At 38.4% G+C, this 25000-nt stretch overlaps 1 protein-coding gene across 3 annotated transcripts in view; it reads left to right on the top strand.

Moving 5' to 3' along the window:
* Window positions 1-25000, top strand: part of arhgap18 (Rho GTPase activating protein 18) — a 57222-nt gene that overhangs the window by 7606 nt on the left and 24616 nt on the right. For 2 of the 3 annotated variants that reach the window (XM_056481024.1, XM_056481026.1), the window contains 3 exons: window positions 14493-14677; window positions 19990-20228; window positions 23443-23503. In XM_056481024.1, coding sequence (XP_056336999.1) covers window positions 14493-14677; window positions 19990-20228; window positions 23443-23503 — 485 coding nt within the window. The remainder of the gene's footprint in view (window positions 1-14492; window positions 14678-19989; window positions 20229-23442; window positions 23504-25000) is intronic. The other variant, XM_056481025.1, reaches the window with a different exon arrangement.

Below are 25000 nucleotides of genomic sequence, written 5' to 3' on the forward strand. Positions count from 1 at the left end.
ATATACAATCAAATAAAAAATAGAAAGGTGGAATTTGTGAAAAAAAGGGAATAAAAAAAACATTGAATTGTAAAAGTTTCATGATACCTGAATACATTACAAAATTAGAGTAAAAACTAATTAGTCCAGTCAAAAAAAATAAGAATGATGTAAAATTAAAACAATAATATTTTGGCATAAATTTGAAGGGAACAGTGTGTGTGTGTGTGTGTGTGTGTGTGTGTGTGTGTGTGTGTGTGTGTGTGTGTGTGTGTGTGTGTGTGTGTGTGTGTGTGTGTGTGTGTGTGTGTGTGTGTGTGTGTGTGTGTGTGAGATATAAAGAATGTAAAGTATCCTTGATTTCAGGTCTGTGCAGGTTAGTGTGATGTTGTTGCAGTCCACAATAATCAGATCATCACTGTGAGGAGCAGGAATAGGTGGGTGTGTGTGTGTGTGTGTGTGTGGCATTGTGTTGATGGTTTGACCTGCACTGACATGGTAAACATCTCTTGTCTCTCCATCATGTGTGTCTGTGGTATTGCATAATGAGTATTTCATCTGCAGCGACTGCGTGCTTTGAGCTCATTGTGTGCATATGTGTGTGTGTGATGTTGATGATGTGTGTGTGTGTGTGAAGGGAGTTACCGCGGCCCAGTGAACATGACTAGTGCTTGAAGACATCTCCTTCAGCTACACACACACACACACACACTGTACAGAATCAACAAGCGTTATCACTTTTCCATTGACACAGCACACAGATCTCCTGCACCTCTGAGTCTGCTTTGGAAAGTTCTCCTGAAGATAATAAACGCTGAGCTCGTTTGCGCTGCAGTATGAGAAAGGGAGCTTAGATGCTCATCTTAAAGGGGCAGTTCACACAAAAAAGTAACGTTTACTCACTATCAAGTGGTCTACACACATTATGTGAGTTTCTTTCTTCTGTTGAATATAATAGATCATTTGAAGATTGAAAATGAAACTACGTGTACCTGATGCTTACCTAAAGAGTGGTAGGTGCAAAAAAAGGCGGGAGTTTGACCTATATAAGCAGCGGCCAAACCCCAACACAGGTTGCTTGTTAGCCAAGTCAGCGAGAGTGTTACAGTGGTGCCTCGAGCAACCCCCCGAGGTTTTGTTTTGTTATTACTTTGCTACTTTGGTTTTTAGTTGTTTTGACACTTGTGAAAATAAATTATTCACTGTTTTCACCTGCCAGCACTGTAAAACAAGCACTGGAGTGCCATCGAGTACACCATGATGTTGTTGTCCCCCCGAACCCAGTTTTCCCCTCCAGAGCGAGCTGAGGCCCGCTCTGTCACAGTTGGGAAAAAAAATTGAGATGCATTGATATTGGCAAAATGTCTTGTTTTTGTTGTTGTTATTTTTTTTTGGGTAAGTGCGACGTCTCAATTTTGGCTGATTCTGATTTACATTTACATTTAGTCATTTAGCAGATGCTTTTATCCAAAGCGACTTACAAATGAGGACGAGGAAGCAATTTACTCAACTATAAGAGCAACAGTGAACAAGTGCTGTAGATAAGTTTCAGGTGTGCAAAGTCTAAGAAGCAAAGCATTAGTAATGTAAGTTTTTTGGGGGGAGAGTACAGTTAGTGGTATAGCCAGAGAGGCAGTTGCAGATTAGGAAGGAAAGTGGAGACTAAATAGTTGAGTTTTTAGTCGTTTCTTGAAGACAGCAAGTGACTCTGCTGTTCTGATGTAGTTAGGGAGCTCATTCCACCAACTGGGCAGATTGAATGCGAGAGTTCGGGAAAGTGATTTCTTCCCTCTTAGGGATGGAACCACGAGGCGACGTTCATTCACAGAACACAAGTTTCTGGAGGGCACATACATCTGCAGGAGTGAGAGCAGATAAGAAGGAGCAAAGCCAGAGGTCGCTTTGTAAGCAAACATCAGAGCTTTGAATTTGATGCGAGCAGCAACTGGCAGCCAGTGCAAACGGGTGAGTAGCGGAGTGACATGTGCTCTTTTGGGTTCATCAAAGACCACTCGTGCTGCTGCGTTCTGAAGCAGCTGAAGAGGTTTGATAGAATTAGCTGGAAACCCGGCTAGTAGAGAGTTGCAATAGTCCAGTTTGGAGAGAACAAGAGCTTGAACAATGAGTTGAGCTGCATGTTCAGATATGAAGGGTGTTATAGAGTGCGAATCTGCAAGATGGAACAATATACAATTTACTGAGAACAATAACTGACAGCATATAATTTTTAATAATAAAAAATAAATAATTATTTCAAACTTAATTAAATATATAAATATAAATAGTATAAACATTAGTTTCCCCTAAACTGCAACAACACTAACAAAATGTGTAATTTACCACTGACATTTAGTATTATTATGTATTAATGCGCGTTTCGCACGAATCGCTCAAGTTCGCAAATCTGAACTTCAGCGGACATTTGCGCCAGGTTAACCAATCAGGAGTTTCTCTTGTACAGGCGTGTTTATGACGTAGCGCCCCGTGTTGGTTTCTTGGGGGAAAATCCTCCTGTCGACACCGGACAACAGTTCATCAAACTGGGCTCAGCTCAGTCGGAGGCACCGCTGAAAGCTTCCATCATCCAGGTATAGTTTCTCGCTGAGTTTATGAACTCACAGAGCTAGGTGCACCTCTGAAAGGATCTAGTGGACTCAGACACGGCTCCAAACAAATCAACACTGTTTTTCTGCCTTCACAAAGCACAAAAACACAGTTATTCTCTCAATAAAATCCATGTTAGCCATTTAGCAACGAAGCTAGAGTCACCGAGCAGACAGAAGCCCGGCCCATTACGCGAATCCGCGTCTGTTGTGAGGTGAGTTTGACGTGCGAATGAAATGGATTTTGGCGAGTAAACTCAATGTTCATGCATATATTTATGCGCGAATAGCACAATTTATCCGCGCATTCGACGTCTGGTGTGAACACAGCATAAGAATGCTCATCAGCCAATCACAGCACATCTTAGAATGCTCTAATCACATCACACCTTAGAATACTCTAATCATGTCACACCTTCGATTGCTCATAGGCCAATCACGGTACACCTTAGAAGGCTCCAATCATGTCACACCTTAGAATGCTCATCAGCCAATCACAACACACCTTAGAATACTCCAGTCATGTCACGCCTTAGAATGCTCATCAGCCAATCACAGCTCACCTTAGAATGCTCCAATCATGTCACACCTTAGAATGCTCATCAGCCAATCACAGCTCACCTTAGAAGGCTCCAATCATGTCACACCTTAGACTTTCCATCAGCCAATCATGGCACACCTTAGAATGCTCATCAGCCAATCACACCTTAGAATACTCAAATCATGTCACACCTTAGATTGCTCATAGACCAATAACGGTACACCTTAGAAGGCTCCAATTATGTCACACCTTAGAATGCTCATCAGCCAATCACAGCACACCTTATAATACTTCAGTCATGTCATGCCTTAGAATGCTCATCAGCCAATCACAGATCACCTTAGAAGGCTCCAATTATGTCACACCTTAGACTGCACATCAGCCAATTATGGCACACCTTAGAATGCCCTTCAGCCAATCACATTACACCTTAGAATGCTCCAATCATGTCACAGCTTAGAATGCTCATCAGTAAATCACAGCACACCTTAGAAGGTTCCAATCATGTCACACCTTAGAATGCTCATCAGCCAATCACAGCACACCTTAGAAGGCTCCAATCATGTCACACCTTAGACTGCATATCAGCCAATCACGGCACACCTTAGAATGCCCTTCAGCCAATCACATCACGCCTTAGAATACTCTAATCATATCACACCTTAGATTGCTCATAGGCCAATCACGGTACACCTTAGAATGCTCCTATCATGTCACGCCTTAGAAGGCTCATCAGCCAATCACGGCACACCTTAGAATGCCCTTCAGCCAATCACATCACGCCTTAGAATACTCTAATCATGTCACACCTTAGATTGCTCATAGGCCAATCACGGTACACCTTAGAATACCCTTCATCCAATCACAGCACATGTTAGAATGCTCATCAGCCAATCAGAATCAAGCATTCAGCAGCCTGTAGTATAATGCTGTGTAAATGTCTCGTGTTCATTTGTATTGAGAATGAGCTTTAGGTTCTTTCTCCAGGAAGCACATTAGTAGGCAGGAAATATCTTCCACTGACTGTACGGCTCCTGCTGAGACTGGTAAACTCTGAGACGGCTCTGAGAGATTTGATGTGCAGATGCGATTACATTTATCTGAGCATCAAATACACACAAGCACACACACTTGTTTTTTTGCATCGTTCTTGAAGGAAAGGTCAGTCGCCGCAGTCCTCGTCTAATAGTTTCCTCTGGAGATCTCGCTCTGACTGGAGTCTGGCCAGTTTCAGCCGTTCCTATGGAGAAAACAGCGGGATTCCAGAGGACTGCCAAAAACAGGGTTAGTTCCTCTGGAGAAGGCCTCTGAATAGCAACACTTAAAGCAGATGACAATAGTCAAACCATGAGTCCTTAAGAAAATAAAACAACCAGTGCTCTATTATACACTATTATGTACACTAGTATACACTGTGAATGCTAGAGGTCTTAAAATCAGGTCCGAAAATCCAGACGCGACCCGAATTGATCTCAATCACTTCTACACTGAAAAAACATCTGTTAATGATCAGTTTCTGTATTCTGTGATTTACCAGTGTTTATTTACGGTTGTGAATTGCATTATGGGATGTTGATCTCTGCTCTGTTAAGTTTTAATGTTGAAAAGTCAACTCTACAGTTTAACAAAGGGACTTTTATTGACATTTTAGTAGTTCGAAATAATATAATAGGAAATAATATGTGCCCTCCAGAAACTTGCGTATATTTATAATATTTGCTAATTAATAACCACCTCATGAGAATGACTGACTGACTGAATGAAATGCGCTGGTAAATGGTAAAATGCAGTCTCAGGAACAGATGAGACACAGATAAGTCATCAATGCGCTGTAGGTGTAAGAAAACCTCACATCCTCTGACATTAGCAAAATGAAGAATTGAAACAAGGAGGATGTTAACATAAAATTAACCCAATCCTCCTACAGTTCTGCTAATATCTTCTTTATAATGTACAACAAGCATGAATTGTAGCTCTTCAGCACAGCAATAAAGTGTCAAACTCAGTTCCTGGAGGGCCGCAGCTCTGCGCAGTTTAGATTCAACCCTACTTAAACAAACCTGATCAAACTAATTGAGTGCTTTAGGGTTGTTTGTAACTCATAACTAGGGCCAGAGAGAATCTGTGGACATTATTTGCTATTTCTGCTGAGAATTTTGTTAAAAATCTGCAGATTTATGCGGAATTATTTTGTGAGTATCACAACTAAAAACTTAATATATTACATAAAAAATAATAGCTTTTAACTTTTCTTTAATGTTTACAATGCAGATCCAATTAGATCAAATTTATTTGGTGAACAAAGCAAGTCTCTCATATAATATCTCTACTAAGTGAAGTTTAGTTAAGTAATTTCGTGCTTATGATTGCTAGCGGCTGGATCCGCATTATCCAATTATCAATGCACCAATCAGACGACTCCTAAGCTACTACATATACCCTGGGTTACGTACCACCGCTATCTTCATTTTGAAGAATCCCCCCTCTCACGTGGGTTTCCCCCGGGTTCCCAGGTTTCCTCCCACCGTCCAAAAAACATGCAACATAAGTTAATTGACTAATCCAAACCGGCACTATAGACATGCTCCTAGTAAATGGTTATCTCTCAAGAGCAATCACTGGCTGTTCTTTGGTTATTACAGCGGGGGAGTTCTCCAGATCTATCTGAGCTCAAACTTTCCTCTCGCCTTGCAACGGGAGGGAGCCCCGGGCTCGAGGATCTTATGAGCTCAGGGTTCTCTCCCGGGACAGCATGCCAAACAAGCTCATAATTAATCATCAGCTAAGTGTGAACTCTTGAAAAGACAGAAAATATTACGTTACGAACTGTATTGTACATCAATCATATAAACATTTTCATATTAGTCAATAATTAGACTTTAATTATTTGAAAAACTGAATAAATATCAATTTAAACACATTTATACATGTAAATAAACAGAATTAATGATGGGATAAATATCTGCGGAAATCTGCACATGCAGATTTCGTGTGGGCCCAATTATAACTAAGTGTGTTGAAGCAGAGTTGGAGCTACAGTAAACTGTGCAGGGCTGTGGCCCTCCAGGAACTACACTGAAAAAAAAAAAAATTATTCATAGATTATTCCTTGGATTAACTCAATTTTTTTACGTTGAGTGGTTGTAAACAATTTATTTGGCTGAATTTAAACAAACAAATGAAGTCAAACATTATTAAATTAAATTTGTTTGTTTAAATTCAACAGTTTTGCATGCAACTCTTTTGTCAGGAGTTTGACACCCCTGTTTTAAAGGGACAGTTCACACAAAAATGATATATTTACATGTGACCTGTATCAAAAACATCTTGTTCTTCTGTTGAACAGTAAAAACAGATATTCTGAAGAATGTTGGAAAACCGTAATCATTGACTCCCAAAGTAGAGCCACTATGGAAGTCAATGGCTGTTTTTTCCTCCAGTGTTCTTGTTTATATCTTCATTTTGATACAACAAAAGAAACTCAAACCGGCTTGAACAATTGGAGGATGAGGAAGTGATGACAGAATTACGTTTTTGGGTGAACTGTGTCTTTAAATGTAGCTAAGCAGGTCTGGTATAAATTCGTATTGTTTGTGAAACAAGTAGCACGGTGGCGCAGTGGGTAGCACAATCGCCTCACAGCAAGAAGGTTGCTAGTTCGAGCCCCGGCTGAGTCAGTTGGCATTTCTGTGTGGAGTTTGCATGTTCTCTCTGCGCTCGTGTGGGTTTCCTCCGGGTGCTCCAGTTTCCCCTACAAGTCCAAAGACATGCGGTACAGGTGAATTGAGTAAGCTAAATTGTCCGTAGTGTATGAGTGTGTATGGATGTTTCCCAGTGATGTGTTGCAGCTGGAAGGGCATCCGCTGCGTAAAACATGTGCTGGATAAGTTCATTCCGCTGTGACGACCCCAGATTAATAAAGGGACTAAGTCAAAAAGAAAATGATTGAATGAATTTAAAACAGAAGGAAAAGTAAATGTGATATGTAGTCATTATATTTTTATTAACTGGTCATGTTGTAGGTTACACACACATGAATATTAGTGCGTCCGTTTAGCTTCAGTTTAAAACACAATTCAGATTTTTTTATTATATTGTGTTAAAAAGTGTCATGTTGGGGGCGTGTCCACAGCTCGCTGATTTAGGGGTGTGTTGCTTCACATGTAAATTAGTTTCGGCTTCCCGCCAACGTAACAAGGGGGCGGGGCCATGAGCTCACCCGCTCTGCGTTTGCAACAGAGTCTGACAGGCAGACGGAGAAGGAGTGAGAGGATCAGCATTCAGTCATACATGTACGACTCGGACACAGACCAAGCAGAGAGTACAAAATCATTTGTGTCTTTGTACAGTTTTACAGCCAACTGTGTGCTAGTTTCAAGTGCTGAGCTTGTACACAGAAACTAATAACCACGCACACTGAATTAACTTTGACTGAGGCACCGAATGCGCTGCTCGAAGCCGCGACACGGCACACCAGACACTCTCTGTGGCGCGGCAGAAACATGAAGTGTCCCGAATCGTCGCGCCACGCATTTTTGAATTCTAAACATAGGTTTCTGCAGCGGTCCGCGGCGCCCAGCCGTCGACTTGAGTGTACCCTGATAGAAACCAATGTTTAGAGTTCTAAAACGCATGCTAGTTAAGATCACAGGGAGCTTCTGGGATCGCGAGAAATGCAAACGGCTGAAGTATAAGTTAGACTCAATGAGAAGTACACATGTTTGCAAACCTACCTAAAGATACAACCAATAATTCCGATTAGAGCGATAATGTGGAGAATATTGCTCTTGTGTTGAGCCCAATGAGCCTTGCATCTAAAAATAGAGCTAGCGTGTTCCTTTAGTGATATCGCTTCGACTCGCGCTGAAAATGGCGGACGTGAATCAACAAACTGAGGATATGATGACGCGCCTGTCAATCAATATTGGTGGGCGGGGGGACCGCTCTCCTACGTAAAGTTGCGGTCGATTTGAAAACCGCTCCAATTGGTCCACCGTTTTTATGTTGTTAAATTGAAAAAAAAAGCACTGGGTGTGTTTATATCACCCCAATATGACGGTCTATACACCATACATGCACATATGTCTGTCCAAACAGCTTGAAAAGTAGATTTTTTACCATAGGTGCCCTTTAAATGATCAGATCGCATTTTAGAGTTATGATTGCGATAAACATTTGATGTTTTTTCTTTCATAGCAAACACAGTTGTGCATGAAAATAAATGCTAGCAGTGTCAGAATAACTACTCTAGCCTATATAATGTTGATTTTACCAGTGAATTAAATGCTCTAATAATGTTGTCGATGACTGCAAGCAAAGGCCTGTATCTTAAACATAATTCAACATCAGAATTATTAGAAGTAGAATAGAATTATTTATAGAAACCAATAGACCTACACATAATATTATTGTTGTTTTACCATATGTTTCAGAAAAAACAATAATAATAGCTGACTCATATTAAGCTTTATTTCACATCTACAGAATCGTGAGAAAATCCTGATCTTTATTTTAGGCCAAATAAACCGCGATTCTCATTTTAGCCAGAATCGTGCAGCTCTAGTTTGAAGTATACCAGAATCCTTAGTTTTTGTGTGAGCTCATGGAGACCAGCAATGCCTCAGCAAGTAGCTAATTGGGATCCAAATAAACTCAGAAACCATCCAGCTTTGTTTCTCTATGTTAATCTGCTGCTGAGAGCAAGTTTGAGTGCGTTCTGTCTGACCTTTAGCATGCGTCCCCAGTCCCCCACAGTTAATAACTAAACCATCAACCGGCCACTCTTACTGTTTATGGCAGAGGAAAGGTTGTTGAAGAAAGCCAAGCATTTACTCTACTATATTCGCAGTGGATGCCATTGTTATCTACTTTTATTTGACTGGCTGCAGGGAGAAGTGAAGAAATGCGATTTATTGAAGAGTCGGTGAGATTCCTTCTGTCTGGATTGTCTTATTTTAAAGACCCCACTCAGTCAACCTTGCTGACAAAGCAATTTTTAGAGGATATTCATTCATTTTTTTTCTTCTTCAGAGAGTATAAATAGTGACGTTACACTTATGTTGACCAGACCAACACGGTATCTGTCATCAGAGCTCGTGTCAAAGATGAAACATCAAATGAATGAAGGGTAATAGAGATTACATTTTTATTTATGCACATTTTTCTACATCACACATATAGACTACTTGACCAAGTTTTAGGAACACATATAATAGCTTGACTTCTAGTTGATCATTTGGTATCAGAAGTGGCTTATATAAAAGGCAAAGGCCTCTAGGTTACGCTTATTTGACCACAATAAAATATGATCATGCCTTGATTATTAATGATTTCATTAGGACAGTAAGGTCTGACTCTGCTTAGACAAACGTCTGGTCACTGAACCTTCAATAATGTCCAGTATAGAATATGTGGTCATGCTGCAGTGGAAACAGAATGAATATTGTGTCTGACTCCATCATGAGCTTGGAGGACTGCATCCATACATCTCTGCAATGACTCAAATCACTGATTAATAAAGTCATCTGGAATGGCAAAGAAAGCCTTCTTGCAGGACTCCCAGAGTTCATCAAGAGTCTTTAGCTTCATCTTCAATGCCTCCCTCCATCTTACCCCAGACATGCTCAATAATGTTCATATCTGGTGTCTGGGCTGGCCAATCCTGGAGCACCTTGACCTTCTTTGCTTTCAGGAGCTTTGATGTGGAGGCTGAAGTATGAGAAGGAGCGCTATCCTGCTGGAGAATTCGCCCTCTCCTGTGGTTTGTAATGTAATGGGCAGCACAAATGTCTTGATACCTCAGGCTGTTGATGTTGATCATCCACTCTGCAGATCTCTCGCACGCCCCCATACTGAATGTAACCCCAAACCATGATTTTTCCTTCACCAAACTTGACTGTTTTCTATGAGAATCTTGGGTCCATGTATATTTATTTCCGCTATCCATCTGTCCGTCTGTTTTTTTTTGCCATGTCTATGTGAATTTAGTCTTATTTCCTGTTTTTCTAATTTAGTCAATTTGTCAATAACCTCTTGATTCTTTCACCTTTTGTAATCTCTAACAATTTGTGTTTTTGAAGGCAAAGTTTGTGCTTATTAATAATATATATATATATATATATATATCATGCTTATCTCATAATAACTCAAAATATATATCAACAAATCTATTACTCACTACCTGTAACAAAATAATGAAAATGACATTAATAAGCATTAACTAACTAAGCAACAAAGCTAGCAAATTAAAACACACAGACTCACATATACTGTAGATATAACAGACGTGAACTCTTGTCTTTTACACTTATTCTTCTTTCTCAAAAACTGTGAAATAGAGCAGCCATTGGTTAGTCTGGCCCATCAGCACAAGACAAACTCTGAACACATGAAGAGATTCAGGATGAAGAATTGGCTCATTTATGGTGTTTACTGGTGTTGTGTACTCCGTATTAGGAGGAGGAGGAGGAGGAGGAGAATGAATGGCTCTTTCTTTTCTTTCTTCAGTCTTTTCTTCAGCCTCCGCTCTAATGGTCATTTTGTCAACAGTATATTTAATTTAGTACTCGAAGTAATCGGTTCTCCTTTTACCAAACATTTGAGTACCTTTGGAAATAAAAATGGCCAATAATGTGGAATGTTTTGCTTGATCTAATATAAAGTACATTTGTTATGGGCCAAAATTAAAAACTGGCTTGTTCAGATGATTTAAAGACCTATAAAAGACACCAGATGCTTGAAATTTTCAATATGTATTCGTAAAATGAAACGCAATTCATAAATGAACGGATCCAATTCGTTAATTCAGTACACAATTCATAAATACACAAGTGAAAAGCATAAATATATTTCCCCTAAATGCTCACACAGATGCATCTTACCTAAATACATGTAAAAATGATCAATTGGGTTTGTGCATTTATGAATTGTGTTTTTAATTTACTAATAGGATTTTGATAATGTGAATTGAGCTGTGGACGAATGAGTTTTATTTAGTAAATGTATTATTATTGTGACTAATCCGGCTCCATAATAAACGCTCTGTGTAAAGTGTCCGAGATCTGCGTCTCCTGTCCCACAAAGCAGCCAAACAATCGGCCTGACAATAGCATCTTTATTTCCTGGCAGGACAGAGGCCCATTTTTCAGCTTCTTGACTCGATCCGTCGCTCTTCATGCCTGCTGCGTCCAGAGAAATCTCTCAGCACGCTCTTTCTGAAGGAGCCATTCCTGTAGAGTTTCACCCTAGAAGTCCACTTACAGAAAATACCTTTAGGGCAAATCAAAAGGCAGGTTTTCTCTGACGCTTAAGGCCTGTTCCCTTCAGTAGGATATTTTGACCATTTTTTTTCCTGCAAGTCTGTGTAGTTCTGTGTCATGCGTTTAATCAATTTAATAATGTTTAGATCATGGCCTCCGGTGATTAATGCAAAAACAATAAAAGTAATAAAATGTTTATTGCATCATATTCTGCCCCTTTTCTGTAAAAAAAAAACAAAAAAACACACAAAAAAATTGTAAAAAGTGTGGGAGAAATTGTCAAAAACTTTCTAAATTATATGGTAAACAGACCAGCAAACATTGTTTTGGTGACAGAGCTTCTACAGTGCAACAGAATTACAGAGACAGGACAAAAAACAGATAATAAATATATTTAAAAAAATAGAAGTAAGTAGTGAATGCAAATATACAGATTGACAAGTGTATGTACGTGTTTATTACTATATACAACGTTATATGTGCAGCTGTTATGTGCAAATTGGCATGTAATTGTGTGGTTAAATAAGTGTATATGTGTATAAGAGTGTATAGCAAGTAGTGATGTTGGTTCCGCAATTATTATCATCAAGTGTTCATGAGATGGATTGCCTGAGGGAAGAAACTGTTTCTGTGTCGGGCTGTTCTGGTGCGCAGTGCTCTGTAGCGTCGACCAGAAGGTAAAAGTTCAAAGAGGCAGTGTGCTGGGTGTGAGGGGTCCAGAGTGATTTTGGCAGCCCTCCTGCTCGCTCTGGATAAGTACAGTTCTTGGGGAGTAGGAAGGGTTGTACCAGTGATTCGCTCAGCAGTCTGAACTATCCGACGTAGTCTTTGGAGGTCGTATTTAGTAGCTGAGCTAAACCCGACAGTTATTGATGTGCAGATGACTGATTCAATGATGGAGGTGTAAAACTGTTTCAGCAGCTCCTTTGGGAGGTTGAACTTCCTCAGCTGACGAAGAAAGTCATTTCCCCCAGTATATACTGCCACCTGCGATCATGATGTGTGTAAGATATCATGGCTTAGCGAGGGTTGTTTGCATTCTTATGGCCTTTGTTTTGGGTAAATCAGTGTTGTGATGACATCATAGAAAGCTTAATAGCGTAATGGTAAGGTTGTGTAATAGCACCCTTATTTAGAGAAAATTGCATTTGTACAAGCAGTCTGTTTTTAAGAGTGTTGCAAATCTTGTGCAAACTTCGGTACTTGGAAATCAGAAAACAAACAAATGTAAATGTACAGAGAGACAGAAAGAAAGATAATTTGCCATGTAAGAAACATTTTTAATAGCATTTGCAGTCTCCTCTTCACAGTAACCCTCATAAGCAGTATCATTATCTAATTAACCAGTAATAGTTCATATTTTTCAAAATAAAACCAAATAAAATCTTCAATCAAACTAAAACGTTTGCAGGTTGCATTGACGTCATTCTGAAAAGCAGAAGTGTGCTCCATTCTGTGATTGTTTCAGGACTTCTGATTCATTTGCCTATGTGGGAAATGACTATGAATGCAAACAATAAACAGTCAAACTACTTTCTCTACAAACAAGTGTGTTATTGACTACATTTACATTTACATTTAGTCATTTAGCAGACGCTTTTATCCAAAGCGACTTACAAATGACTAGTGGTGAAACGGATCACAAATCTTACGGTTTGGATCACATTATGTTTTTTTTTAGTCATGGAGAAGACAAATGTCATTTGCTTTCCATTTATTACAGAAACAGCACTACAAGACCCTTCTGGTTTTAACAAACAGACCTTAGAATCTGTCATTTAATTAAAAATAAACTGTAAAATATCCAGTACTGTGAAATATTCACTGTTACCACTACTGTTGCTGATAATGCTAGATGTAGCGTTACATCTAACATTATAATTTGTACAACCCTTATTTATTTTTAGTCTCATTTTCAATAAATGATTCAGTTACTCACTCATAAAACTTCATGCTTCATTGCTAGATGATCATTTTTGAAGAATCATTCAGTGGCATATTTTTGACGGCTTGTTGTTGCCACCTACTGGTGAAATAATGTAATTGCTGCCTACAACTTTCATTTTTGACTGTCAAGTTAAATGCACATGTCAGTGATTTTAATATTGACCATAAACATCAGTTGTTTATCTAAACTATAAACTGTTCTGCCAGTACTTCTGTGTTAGTTGACTGCTTGTAACTTCATAACTAACCTAAAAGATTAAAGACTGAATCTCTTTCTTGATTTTTGCGTTTTCAGATTTGAGTGCAGCGTTTCGAAGGATATGCAACATAGGCAAATCACCGTCATTTATAATGTGCTGCGTGGGTGTTGAGATCCCGATCTTTTAATGATTAATCGGGCAGCTTACACTGAATGCGTTAATGCAGGCTAAACAAGTAGTAACAGAAAACACCTTTAATAACCTAAGAACCCCACCACATCCCCAGTAACCCACCACGACTTCTTCTGTCATCATTATATTTTACAGTAAAGCCTAAATGCTTGAGGAGATCTCTAAGTGATCGTTACAAGTTTAGGATTAATCTTCTAGCAAACAAACATATTAATCCGAGGGTCACGTGTGTTCTGAATCGTGGGTTGTGATCCATACGAATCACTGATCGACCGTAATTAATAAAATATTGCAGTGCACTGAATTACACCATCCTGTGTCATGTCTTTATAATATGGAAATGTATTTTAACCCAGATTTTTTCTGGAGTTTCTGTGCTAGCCAGCTGCTACTGACGGTGCTAGTGGTTACACGGCGTTTCACACTTGAACAACTAAATAAATGCTCAAGTCTATTTAACTGATTATATTTAATGACATTACAACATCGATGCTGTAAAAGGAGCCTTGTGAAATTGAAAATAGTCACATTAACCTCTTACCGGAAGTTTATTGTTGGCTGAAAACACTAGCTGTGCAGTTAGCCCATTATAATATTTATTGTAAGCCAAACAAAAAAGTGATTGTTATTTAATCCAGATTGGTGCATCTCCAGGCTGTTGCATGTATCTTCAGTAAGCATGAGCTGAAATGTGCACTGCTGGCACCTGTGTTTGATGCCTCTGATATACTGATTTTCTGAATCTGATGTTTTGATCTGTGTGTCCCTGCAGCCGCAGAACCGGTCAGTATAATGTGCAGCGGCTCAGAGGGCCCGCGGCGGCCCCGTACCAGCGCTGCAGCTCGCAGGACTCTCTTGATGAGCAGGCCATGGTGGATTACTTCAAAGAGGTGGAGATCATCCAGCGGAGTGGAGACGCAGAAACACAGGAGGAGCTGCAGCTGAAGGTGGCTGATGGTGAGAAACACACACGCATGCATGAACACACACACATAGTTGAAGTCAAAATTATTATCCCTCCTGTGAAATTTTAAGGCTTTTTAAAATATTTCCCAAGTGCGGTTTAACAGAGATTTTTAACACATTTCTAAACATAATAGTTTTAATAACTAATAACTGATTTCTTTTATCTTTGCCATGATGACAGCACATTGACGAGATATTATTCTAGTCAGATACAGACATTTGATTAGACATTATTCAAGATACTTGTGGACGTGAAGTCAAGTTTACATTATTTTGTACAATGGTTTACACTTTAATGAAAATATATTAAACAAACTCAATAGGAATACACGATATATTGGCGGCCGTATCGTTATCGACCGATAATGTTATTTTTAAAGTTATCGTTATCATTATCATTATCATTATTGTATCGTTATTGACCGATAATGTTATTTTTAAAGTTATCGTTATCATTATTGTATCGTTATCGACCGATAATGTTATTTTTAAAGTTATCGTTATCATTATCATTATTGTATCGTTATCGACCGATAATGTTATTTTTAAAGTTATTGTATCATTATTGTATCGTTATCGACCGATAATGTTATTTTTAAAGTTATCGTTATCATTATTGTATCGTTATCGACCGATAGTTATTTTTAAAGTTATCGTTATCATTATTGTATCGTTATCGACCGATAATGTTATTTTTAAAGTTATCGTTATCATTATCATTATTGTATCGTTATCGACCGATAATGTTATTTTTAAAGTTATCGTTATCATTATCATTATTGTATCGTTATCGACCGATAATGTTATTTTTAAAGTTATCATTATCATTATTGTATCGTTATCGACCGATGATGTTATTTTTAAAGTTATCGTTATCATTATCGTATCGTTATTGGTCCAATGTCAAAATGAGGCCGATATCTTTAAGCCGATAAATTATGTAATTGTAAATAACTACCTGCCTCGCGCATGCGTGGGTCGAACTTGCTCGAAAAATCGGAAAAGAAATTTTTAAAGGGGCTAGTAATATTGACATTAAAGATGTTTATAATATTTTTAAAAATGCTTTTATTCCAACCAAACTAAAAGAACTTTTTACCCAGTAGAAACAATATTATAGGAAATACTGTCGATTTTCTTGGTCTGTTAAACAGCACGTTGGAATTATTTCAAAAATATAAAAATATTAGCATGAGGGCTAATAATATTTTTGATGACAACTGTTTGTGAAAAAGTGTTTGCCCCCTTAATGATTTCTTTTTTTTTTTTTTTTTTTTTGCATGTTTGTCACAGTCTAATGTTTTATCAAAACAAATTAAATATAGGTCAAAGATAACACACGTAAACACATCAACCAGTTTTTAAATGAAGATTTTTATTATTAAGGGAAACAAAACCACAAAACTACATAGCCAAACAGTGTCCCTTCCCCCTGTTAAAACACAACTTAACTCTGGTTTATCCCACCTGGGCTCATTTTATCTAGCCACACCCAGGCCTGATTACTGCCACACCTGTTCGCGATCAAGGAATCACCTAAATGAGACCCGCCTGACAAAGTGAAGTAGACCAAAAGATCCTCAAAAGCAAGACATTATGCTGAGTTCCAAAATAAATCAAAACCAAATGAGAAAGAAAGTAATTGAGATCTGCTAGTCTGGAAAAGGTTATAAAACCATTTGGAAGCTTTGGAATGGCAGTGAACCACAGTGAGATCTACAAATGGCAAAAAGATGGAACAGTGGAGACCAAAAGAGTGCAGCGACTCATCCAAGAGCTCGCAAAAGACCCACAACAACATCCAAAGAACTGGAGGCCGCACTTGCCTCAGTTAAGAAGAGTGTTCATGACTCGCCCACAAGAAAGAGAGTGCACAAAATGGGTAAAGATAAAAATCACTGCAGAGCAAAAAGAGCATAAAGACTCATCTCAGTTTTGCCAGAAAAAAAAATTCTTGATGACGTGTAAAAATTACGGAGGAAAATTTCAGATTTAAGGCCCGTGCACACGGAGACGTTTTTTTGCTCGCGTTTTCCGTTGACGTTTAACGCCTCGTGACTAAATAAAGGCCGTCAATGTGATCGTGCACACCAACGCGCAAAAGCGTCATTTTTAAAAAAACGCCTCATGTTCATTTTTTTTTTTGCTTTGACACGGCGCGTCAAAACCTTCTCCACCAATCAGATTGCCACTTTTGTTCACAAATGCACGGAGCTGCTGAAGTTACAATAAACAACATTTGGAGGCGCTCAAGCGCAAAACTGTCAATGAGAGCGCACATTGAAGAAGATGCCCAGAGGCGATATTAACGTGGAGCTGCTTATTGCTCTGGTGAACAATAATCATTTATTCATCGCTAGAGCTGAAGCTGCTGCTTGAACCATCAATAACAACAAGCGTAGTCTTCTTCTTCTGTTACAAGCGGGTGTCAGAAACGTACATTTGTGTAGCGCCATCTAACGTCAAGGAGGGATTTTGCATACTCTTCTGCTTGACGCCAGTGAAAATCGCTTGGGTTTGAATCCGGAAAAACGTCTTGAAAAACGCTGACGATATACACAAACGAAAAGCGTCCTGGTGTGTACGAGCCTTAAGTGTGCAATAACCTTTAGTGACCTTAAGCTGAAGTGACTTTGGGTTCTGTAGCAGGACAATGATCCAGACCACATTAGCAAGTCCACTTCTGAATGGCTGAAGAAAAACTAAATAAAGACTTTGGAGTGGCCTAGTCAAAGTCCTGACCTGAATCCAATTGAGATGCAGTGGTTATTGCTTGAAAAACCATTCAATGTGGCTGAATTACAGCATTTCTGCAAAGATGAGTGTTTTATTTTGAGGATTAAATACAGATCTTTTTCAGACTCATGGTGAGTCATTCACACGGGTGTTTTGTGTTGCTTCCTATGAAGGACTAAATTGCAAAAGACTGTGATGACAAATCAGTTTCTTGTTTATTTCAGTGTCTTTCTGCTGAGTTCAGCGTGTTGTGCTAAACAAGACTAAAACACGACACTTCTGCCACAGTCCTGAGCTGGCAAATATTACACCGCTTTAAAGGGGACCTATTATTGTTTAAACACAGTTGTGTGGCAGCAGTGTGTGAATATATCCTAATGGTAAAAATGTATTCATTTTATTTTCTTATGATCACACTTGATGAAAGCAGTCTGCAAAAACTCTTTGATTGACATTCTCCCCTTGTATGTGTGACCAGAGGGGGAAAGCCCTGCCCATTAGTCACCATCTCTCCCTCGTTAGCATAAACAGCCCTGAGTGAGAAGCAGCCGTCCCCCTTTAAAGTTTGGAATCTGCCACTATGCTGACACATAGGTTTCTGTAGCTCCGCCCTCTTTTATAAAGAGCACAATCTCATTTGAATTTAAAGCGACAGTCACCAAAAGCAGTGCAATTAGAATTGTAGGTAATGTCAGCGACTAAGATGATTAACTAATTAATCAATTGATTTTTGGGTAATGAAGTAAACAAATGCAAATAGAAAGAACACCTGCAATTTCAGGAAACATCTACATCAGCTTGACCTCATTATATGTAGTCAATTGTTCCATGTTGAAACCGAACACCTGAAGGTATATTTAGACTCCTCCATCAACAGAACAACAGTTTGAATGTGCAGGAAGAATCTACAATAAAAGGAGCAGCAGGAATTGTTTTTAGACTGAGACTTCCTTCACTGCGTGCGTCTTAACAGTGATGATTCTTCTGTTTCCTGTCAGAGCGCATCAATGGCTTCCTATTTACCATGACTGTGATGAAAATAACACATTTTCATACACATGTCACATGTCCCATAGCAATACTGCCATTAATAAGAGGTTTTAAATACCGGTGAATGAAACTGCGATATGAATAGAATACCAAGAAGGCTCATTGAAAATATGTGAGCCTCATCTTAAATTTTGCTAGGGATGCACAGTATTATTGGGATGTAAGTAAGTAAATATTATGCCAATATGCTTTGCCAATACACAAGTTTTGTTTTGATTATGTATTGTATCAGATATCTGCAAAAAGGCAATATCGTGCATTCCCTATTTTTGCTAAACGTTAAATTTGTTGCTTCATGGTACATTTAATTGCATTTAATTACAACCCCAAGTTAGAAAAAGTTGAGAGCATGGAAAACGCAAATAAAAAAGAAAGTAGATCAAATTTACTTTGACTTGTGTTTCATTGCAGACAATATGAATACAAAATATTTCATGATTTGTCTGGTCAACTTCATCTCGTTTCTAAGTATTCATCTTTCCCTGTCATTCAGACCTGCAACACATTCCAGAAAAAGTTGTGACAGGAGCAGTTTAGGGCAGTACTCAGGTAAACTGGTTAAATAATGGTGTGATTTGAAACAGGCGATGTCAGCAGGTGATTGTAATTATGATTTAGTACAAAAGCAAGATCCAAGAAAGGTCTAGTCCAGGCATGGGCAAACTCGATCCTCGAGGGCCGGTGTCCCTGCAGAGTTTTGCTCCAACACTAATCAAACACACCTGAACACCCTAATTAGTGTCTTCAAGATCACTAGAAAGCTACAAGCAGGTGTGTTTGATTATGGTTGGTGCAAAACTATGCAGGACACCGGCCCTCCAGGATCGAGTTTGCCCATGCCTGGTCTAGTCCTTTAGGAGCAAAGATGGGCCAAGGATCGCCAGTTTGCCAACAGATACATGAGAAAATTGTTGAAATGTTTAAAAACAATGTTCCTCAAAGAAAGATAGGAAGACATTTGGATATGTCACCTTCAACAGTGTAGAACAAGGAATTTGAAGGAATTTCAGTTCGTAAAGGACAAGGGCGCAAGCCTAAGCTGAACAACTGTGATCTCCGATCCTTTAGGTGGCACTGCATCAAGAATCCTCATTCATCTATAAGCCATATCACCACATGGCCTGAGCCCAACTACTTTGGCAACCCTTTATCAAGTACCACAATATGTAGTTACACCCACAAATGCTAGTTAAAACTGTACTGTGCCAAAAGGAAGCCCTATGTTAACAGTGTCCAGCTGCAATCATTTTTTTTTTGCATTGTGATGCAGTTCCTAGAGAAACTAAATATTAAATGATAATCAGTGGGTGTGGCTTGTTTTTTTCTACTTCAAGCTGATTGGATGTCATTGAATTGTTCACCACAAGACTGAGCTAACAAAATCAATATGGTTAGTTTTGATTTCATGTGTACTTTAAGCTGTTTTTAGTCCCAAGATAATATTTAGAATTTTGAAACAGGATGTTTTTTTATATAAAGTTAAGCCCTTTATTAATATGTGCTGTATTTTTTTGCAGAGGGTGAGCAGGAGGAGGCATGGCTGATGGAGGCGGGGCTAGCGACTCTGTTCGACCAATCGGCTTCCGACGGCGAGGATGGCATCGCTCTCTTGTCGACTCTGACCCGAACACAAGCAGCCGCTGTGGAGAGACGTGTGGAGACGCTTAAGCAGACGCTACGCAAGCGCAACAAACCCTACGTAGTCCCTGATGTGCGGGAGATCTTTAAACCCTCGCCCACTGCTGCACACAGTAAAGTGAGTGATCGCTGTATCTTGTATCACCTGCTATTAATAAACCATTGTTTTGATGTATTTATATTAGCGATGCAACGATTATGGTTGTACAATTATAGTCTGAGGAATAATCAGTTTTACGGTAGGGCTGTGCGATATGGGAAAAAGATCTAGTTGCGATATTTAATTTAATTTAATTTAATTTATTTTTTGAGAGATATTGCGATTTTCGATTTGATTTGGGATTAAATTTTTTAGTTAAGCTTCAGCTCAATTACACTCCTCATATAGCTGCCTCTGTTGCTTTTTTAGGTGCTGGTTGTTGTATTACCTTTTGCTGGCAACAATTCTGCAACCGCTCTTACAAATGACCTGTTTTTTTTCGTTGTCTGTGACTTATTACCGACGTGCTGTTTTTCTTTGATATTAATTAGTCTATTAATGCTTCTGAAGCGGCAGACGCCATCATCCCGCTCATTCACGCTTTCCTGTTTGTTTGTTTTTTTTATTGTGGGCGTTCCGCATAGTTCTGTGGCACTATTCTGATTGGCTGAACGAAAGTGTGCTCACTTAATTGGCTAGTAAGACTGTCACACACAGACGGAAGTCATGCATTTGCTCTGGGTGGGAGAAATCAAGTAATATATATTCATATCATAGCCTCTTATGACTAGCTAATCGAAATGTTTTGCATTGCGATTGCGTTTCGATTTCGATTAATTGCACAGCCCTATTTCACGGTCATGATTATTATGCATTCATTAATTTCAAACACTGCTAGTGTAGAATATCACATGAAAACTCCTTAAATTTTAAAACATTATTAATTGCGGCTCAGTATCCAAATAATACAGCGCAAAATAATAATAAAAAACAAACAATAGTTAATTTTTATCAGATTGAACCGCCAACTTATCCAGAATATGTTTTATGCAGCGGATGTCCTTCCAGCTGCAACCCTTCACTGGGAAACATCCATACACACTCATTCACAAACATATACAACGGACAATTTAGTTTATCCAATTCCCCAGTAGCTAATGTCTATGGACTGTGGGGGAAACCGGAGCACCTGGAGGAAACCCACGCAAACACAGGGAGAACATGCAAACTTCACACAGAAACACCAACTGACCCAGCCGAGGCTCGAACCAGCAAACTTCTTGCTGTGAGGTGAACGTGCTACCCACTGCACCACCGTGATGCTTCTAGTATTTTATCCAATCATTTTTTCTAGGTATTTTTTTTTAAGTCAGTATTTGCCATGAACCAACCGTGACCGCAGCTTTCAGACGTTTTTTTTTACAGGCTGTTTACAGTGTCACCAGTTACACAAGAGCAGCACGGTGTAATGAATAACCATAAAAATGTAAGGCAGGTTTAAAGGATCTGTGATAAATCACCAACCTTAATGTCATTTATTGTGTTGTTTTGAGTGGTTTATTAGGAAAAGCTGAATGTGGTGATCTGTATTCTTGCTGGACACTGCACAAAATAATAAAGCGATAAAGTAATGACTGGAAACAATGCACAAAATCTTACTGTTTTGCAATTTAGAAAAGCAATGCAAATATAATTGGGTAAACTGGCAGTGGGCTGGTTATAGAGACCAAAAATGATGTACCATTTACATCAATGGAAATGAAAGAGGTTCATCTAAAAATGAAGACCAGCCCGTCTGGCACCAACAACCATGCCACGTTCAAAGTCACTTAAATCCCATTTCTTCCCCATCCTGATACTCTGTTTAAACTGCAGCAGATCATCTTGACCATGTCTACATGCCTAAAAGCATTGAGGTGCTGCCATGTGATTGGCTGATTAGAAATTTGCGTTAATGAGCAGTTGGACAGGTGTACCTAATAAAGTGGCCTGAGAGTTTATATTATAATATTTCCATCTTAAATTAATGCTGCGGCATACTGCACTATTAACAATAGTGAACTGATAAACTAATAAATACTGTAGGTTTTATACCCCAAAGTTGTAGAAAACCACAGTATTGGGTCATTGGTAAATATTACTAGCTGTTGTGTTACCATAGCAACTAGAATTACCACAACTGATTAATTAGTCAAGTTGTCGTTTCCATAACAACAATAGAATCACCACAACAGATTAATTACTGTAGTAGTTGTTACCAAAGCAACTGTAGAATCACCACAACAGATTAATTAGTCAAGTTGTCGTTTCTATAGCAACAATAGAATCACCACAACAGATTAATTACTGTAGTAGTTGTTACCAAAGCAACTGTAGAATCACCACAACAGATTAATTAGTATAGTTGTTGTTACCATAGCAACTATAGAATCACCATAACAGATTAATTAGTATAGTTGTTGTTACCATAGCAACTTTAGAATCACCATAACAGATTAATTAGTATAGTTGTTGTTACCATAGCAACTATAGAATCACCATAACAGATTAATTAGTATAGTTGTTGTTACCATAGCAACTATAGAATCACCATAACAGATTAATTAGTATAGTTGTTGTTACCATAGCAACTATAGAATCACCATAACAGATTAATTAGTATAGTTGTTGTTACCATAGCAACTATAGAATCACCATAACAGATTAATTAGTATAGTTGTTGTTACCATAGCAACTATAGAATCACCATAACAGATTAATTAGTATAGTTGCTGTTACCATAGCAACTTTAGAATCACCATAACAGATTAATTAGTATAGTTGCTGTTACCATAGCAACTTTAGAATCACCATAACAGATTAATTAGTATAGTTGCTGTTACCATAGCAACTATAGAATCACCATAACAGATTAATTAGTTGTTGTTACCATAGCAACTATAGAATCACCATAACAGATTAATTAGTATAGTTGCTGTTACCATAGCAACTATAGAATCACCATAACAGATTAATTAGTATAGTTGCTGTTACCATAGCAACTTTAGAATCACCATAACAGATTAATTAGTATAGTTGTTGTTACCATAGCAACTATAGAATCACCATAACAGATTAATTAGTATAGTTGTTGTTACCATAGCAACTATAGAATCACCATAACAGATTAATTAGTATAGTTGCTGTTACCATAGCAACTATAGAATCACCATAACAGATTAATTCAAGGTCTTTACTATATTATGGTCCAAAACACCACTGTGTTTACTGTGAGTTACTGTAGTATTTTTTTCACTGAGGGATGACTCAGATTTCTTCTTTCTCTTGTTTCCCTCTTTTCTTTCTGACTAAGCAGGATGAGGCAGAATCCACAGAGCGAAGTGGCAGCAATAAACAGGAAGTGGAAGGACTGGGTAAGTCTCATGAGTTAAAGTTGTATTTTATGGCATTCCTGAAAGTGTTACCATGTAGCTTTTAACTGCCAGGCTGAACAAATATAAAGGGTAAAGAAAGCAGCTTCTGTGCATTCACTGGAACAGAAATCAAACATTCAACTTTTTAAAATGGGACCCATTACATCCCCTTTTTTTACAAGATGTAAAATAAGTCTCTGATGTCCCCAGAGTGTGTGTGTGAAGTTTGAGCTCAAAACACCATACAAATAATGTTTATAACTCTCTGAAACTGACCCTTTTAGGCTTTAATCCTAATTGTGTCGTTTTGGTGACTGTCGCTTTAAATTCAAATGAGATCGCGCTCTTTTCAAAAGAGGGTGGAGCTATTAACACCTATGTGTTTCAGCATAGCAGCAGATTCAAAACTCTAATGGCAGACAGCTGCTTCTCACTTAGGGCTGTTAACGAGGGAGAGATGGTCATTAGTGGGCGGGGTTTTCATTAAGTTTGATTATACATAATAGAATGATCTCATTTTTACCATTAGAGACTGGATATATCCACACTGTTTCAGTGTTTAAACCAGTTATAAAAGTGATTTTTGCATAATAGGCAGCCTTTTCTGACTCATCACGACACATAGATACTGATAGCATAAATATCCAGCTTCTTCTCAGTGTAAGAGATAATAAACAATACGTCTGTGGAAATGAATGTGATTGAGGTGTTGTAAAGTAATTTCCAGTCAGCGCTGAAGAATTGTGAAGCTTGTTTATAGTGCTCGGTTATCTTGTTCCATGTTTTACAGTGGTAAACTTTACCCTGATCAGCAATCAATCCTGGTATGTCAAGCTGTGAGATTTCATACTGTACATTTGTGACTCTGGAGTTTTGTTTGACGCAGATGTATCTGTAGCAGTAGTCAAAAAGACACCGTATGGGTCAAAATGATCGATTTTTCTGTTATGTCAGAAATCATTGGAACATTAAGGAAAGATCATGAAACATGAAGACATTTTGTACATTTCTTACTGTAAATATATCAAAACTCCATTTTTAATGAGTGATATGCATTGCTAAACACTTAATTTAGACAGCTTTAAAGACTTTTTTCTCAATATATAGATTATATGTGGTTGCTAAGGTGTGCTATGTGATTACTGTAGTACTAAATGTTTTTGGCATGTTAAAGCTGTCTGATAAAGTGTTTAGAGTTTAATCATTCTATATTAGGACACTTGTGAATGCAATCATGTTGTCTTTTTTGATAGTCATTTATTATTAGACAAACAAGTGTCATCTGTTGTTTCTTTAAGTTTCTTTGAACTCTTTAATTTCATATGTATATGAAGCTTACAGTGCCTTGGGAAGAGCGCATTGAAGAAGCAAATGAGAGGAAGCGCGCTAACTACCAGAAATTAGTGGAGGAGTGCAGGGAGAGAGGCTGGAGAACTTTCTATGAGCCCATAGAAATAGGATGTAGAGGCTTTGCAGGGCGTTCACTTTGCAAAGTCC

The sequence above is a fragment of the Danio aesculapii genome, chromosome 20, assembly GCF_903798145.1.
Source record: "Danio aesculapii chromosome 20, fDanAes4.1, whole genome shotgun sequence".
In the NCBI taxonomy this organism is placed as follows: domain Eukaryota; kingdom Metazoa; phylum Chordata; class Actinopteri; order Cypriniformes; family Danionidae; genus Danio; species Danio aesculapii.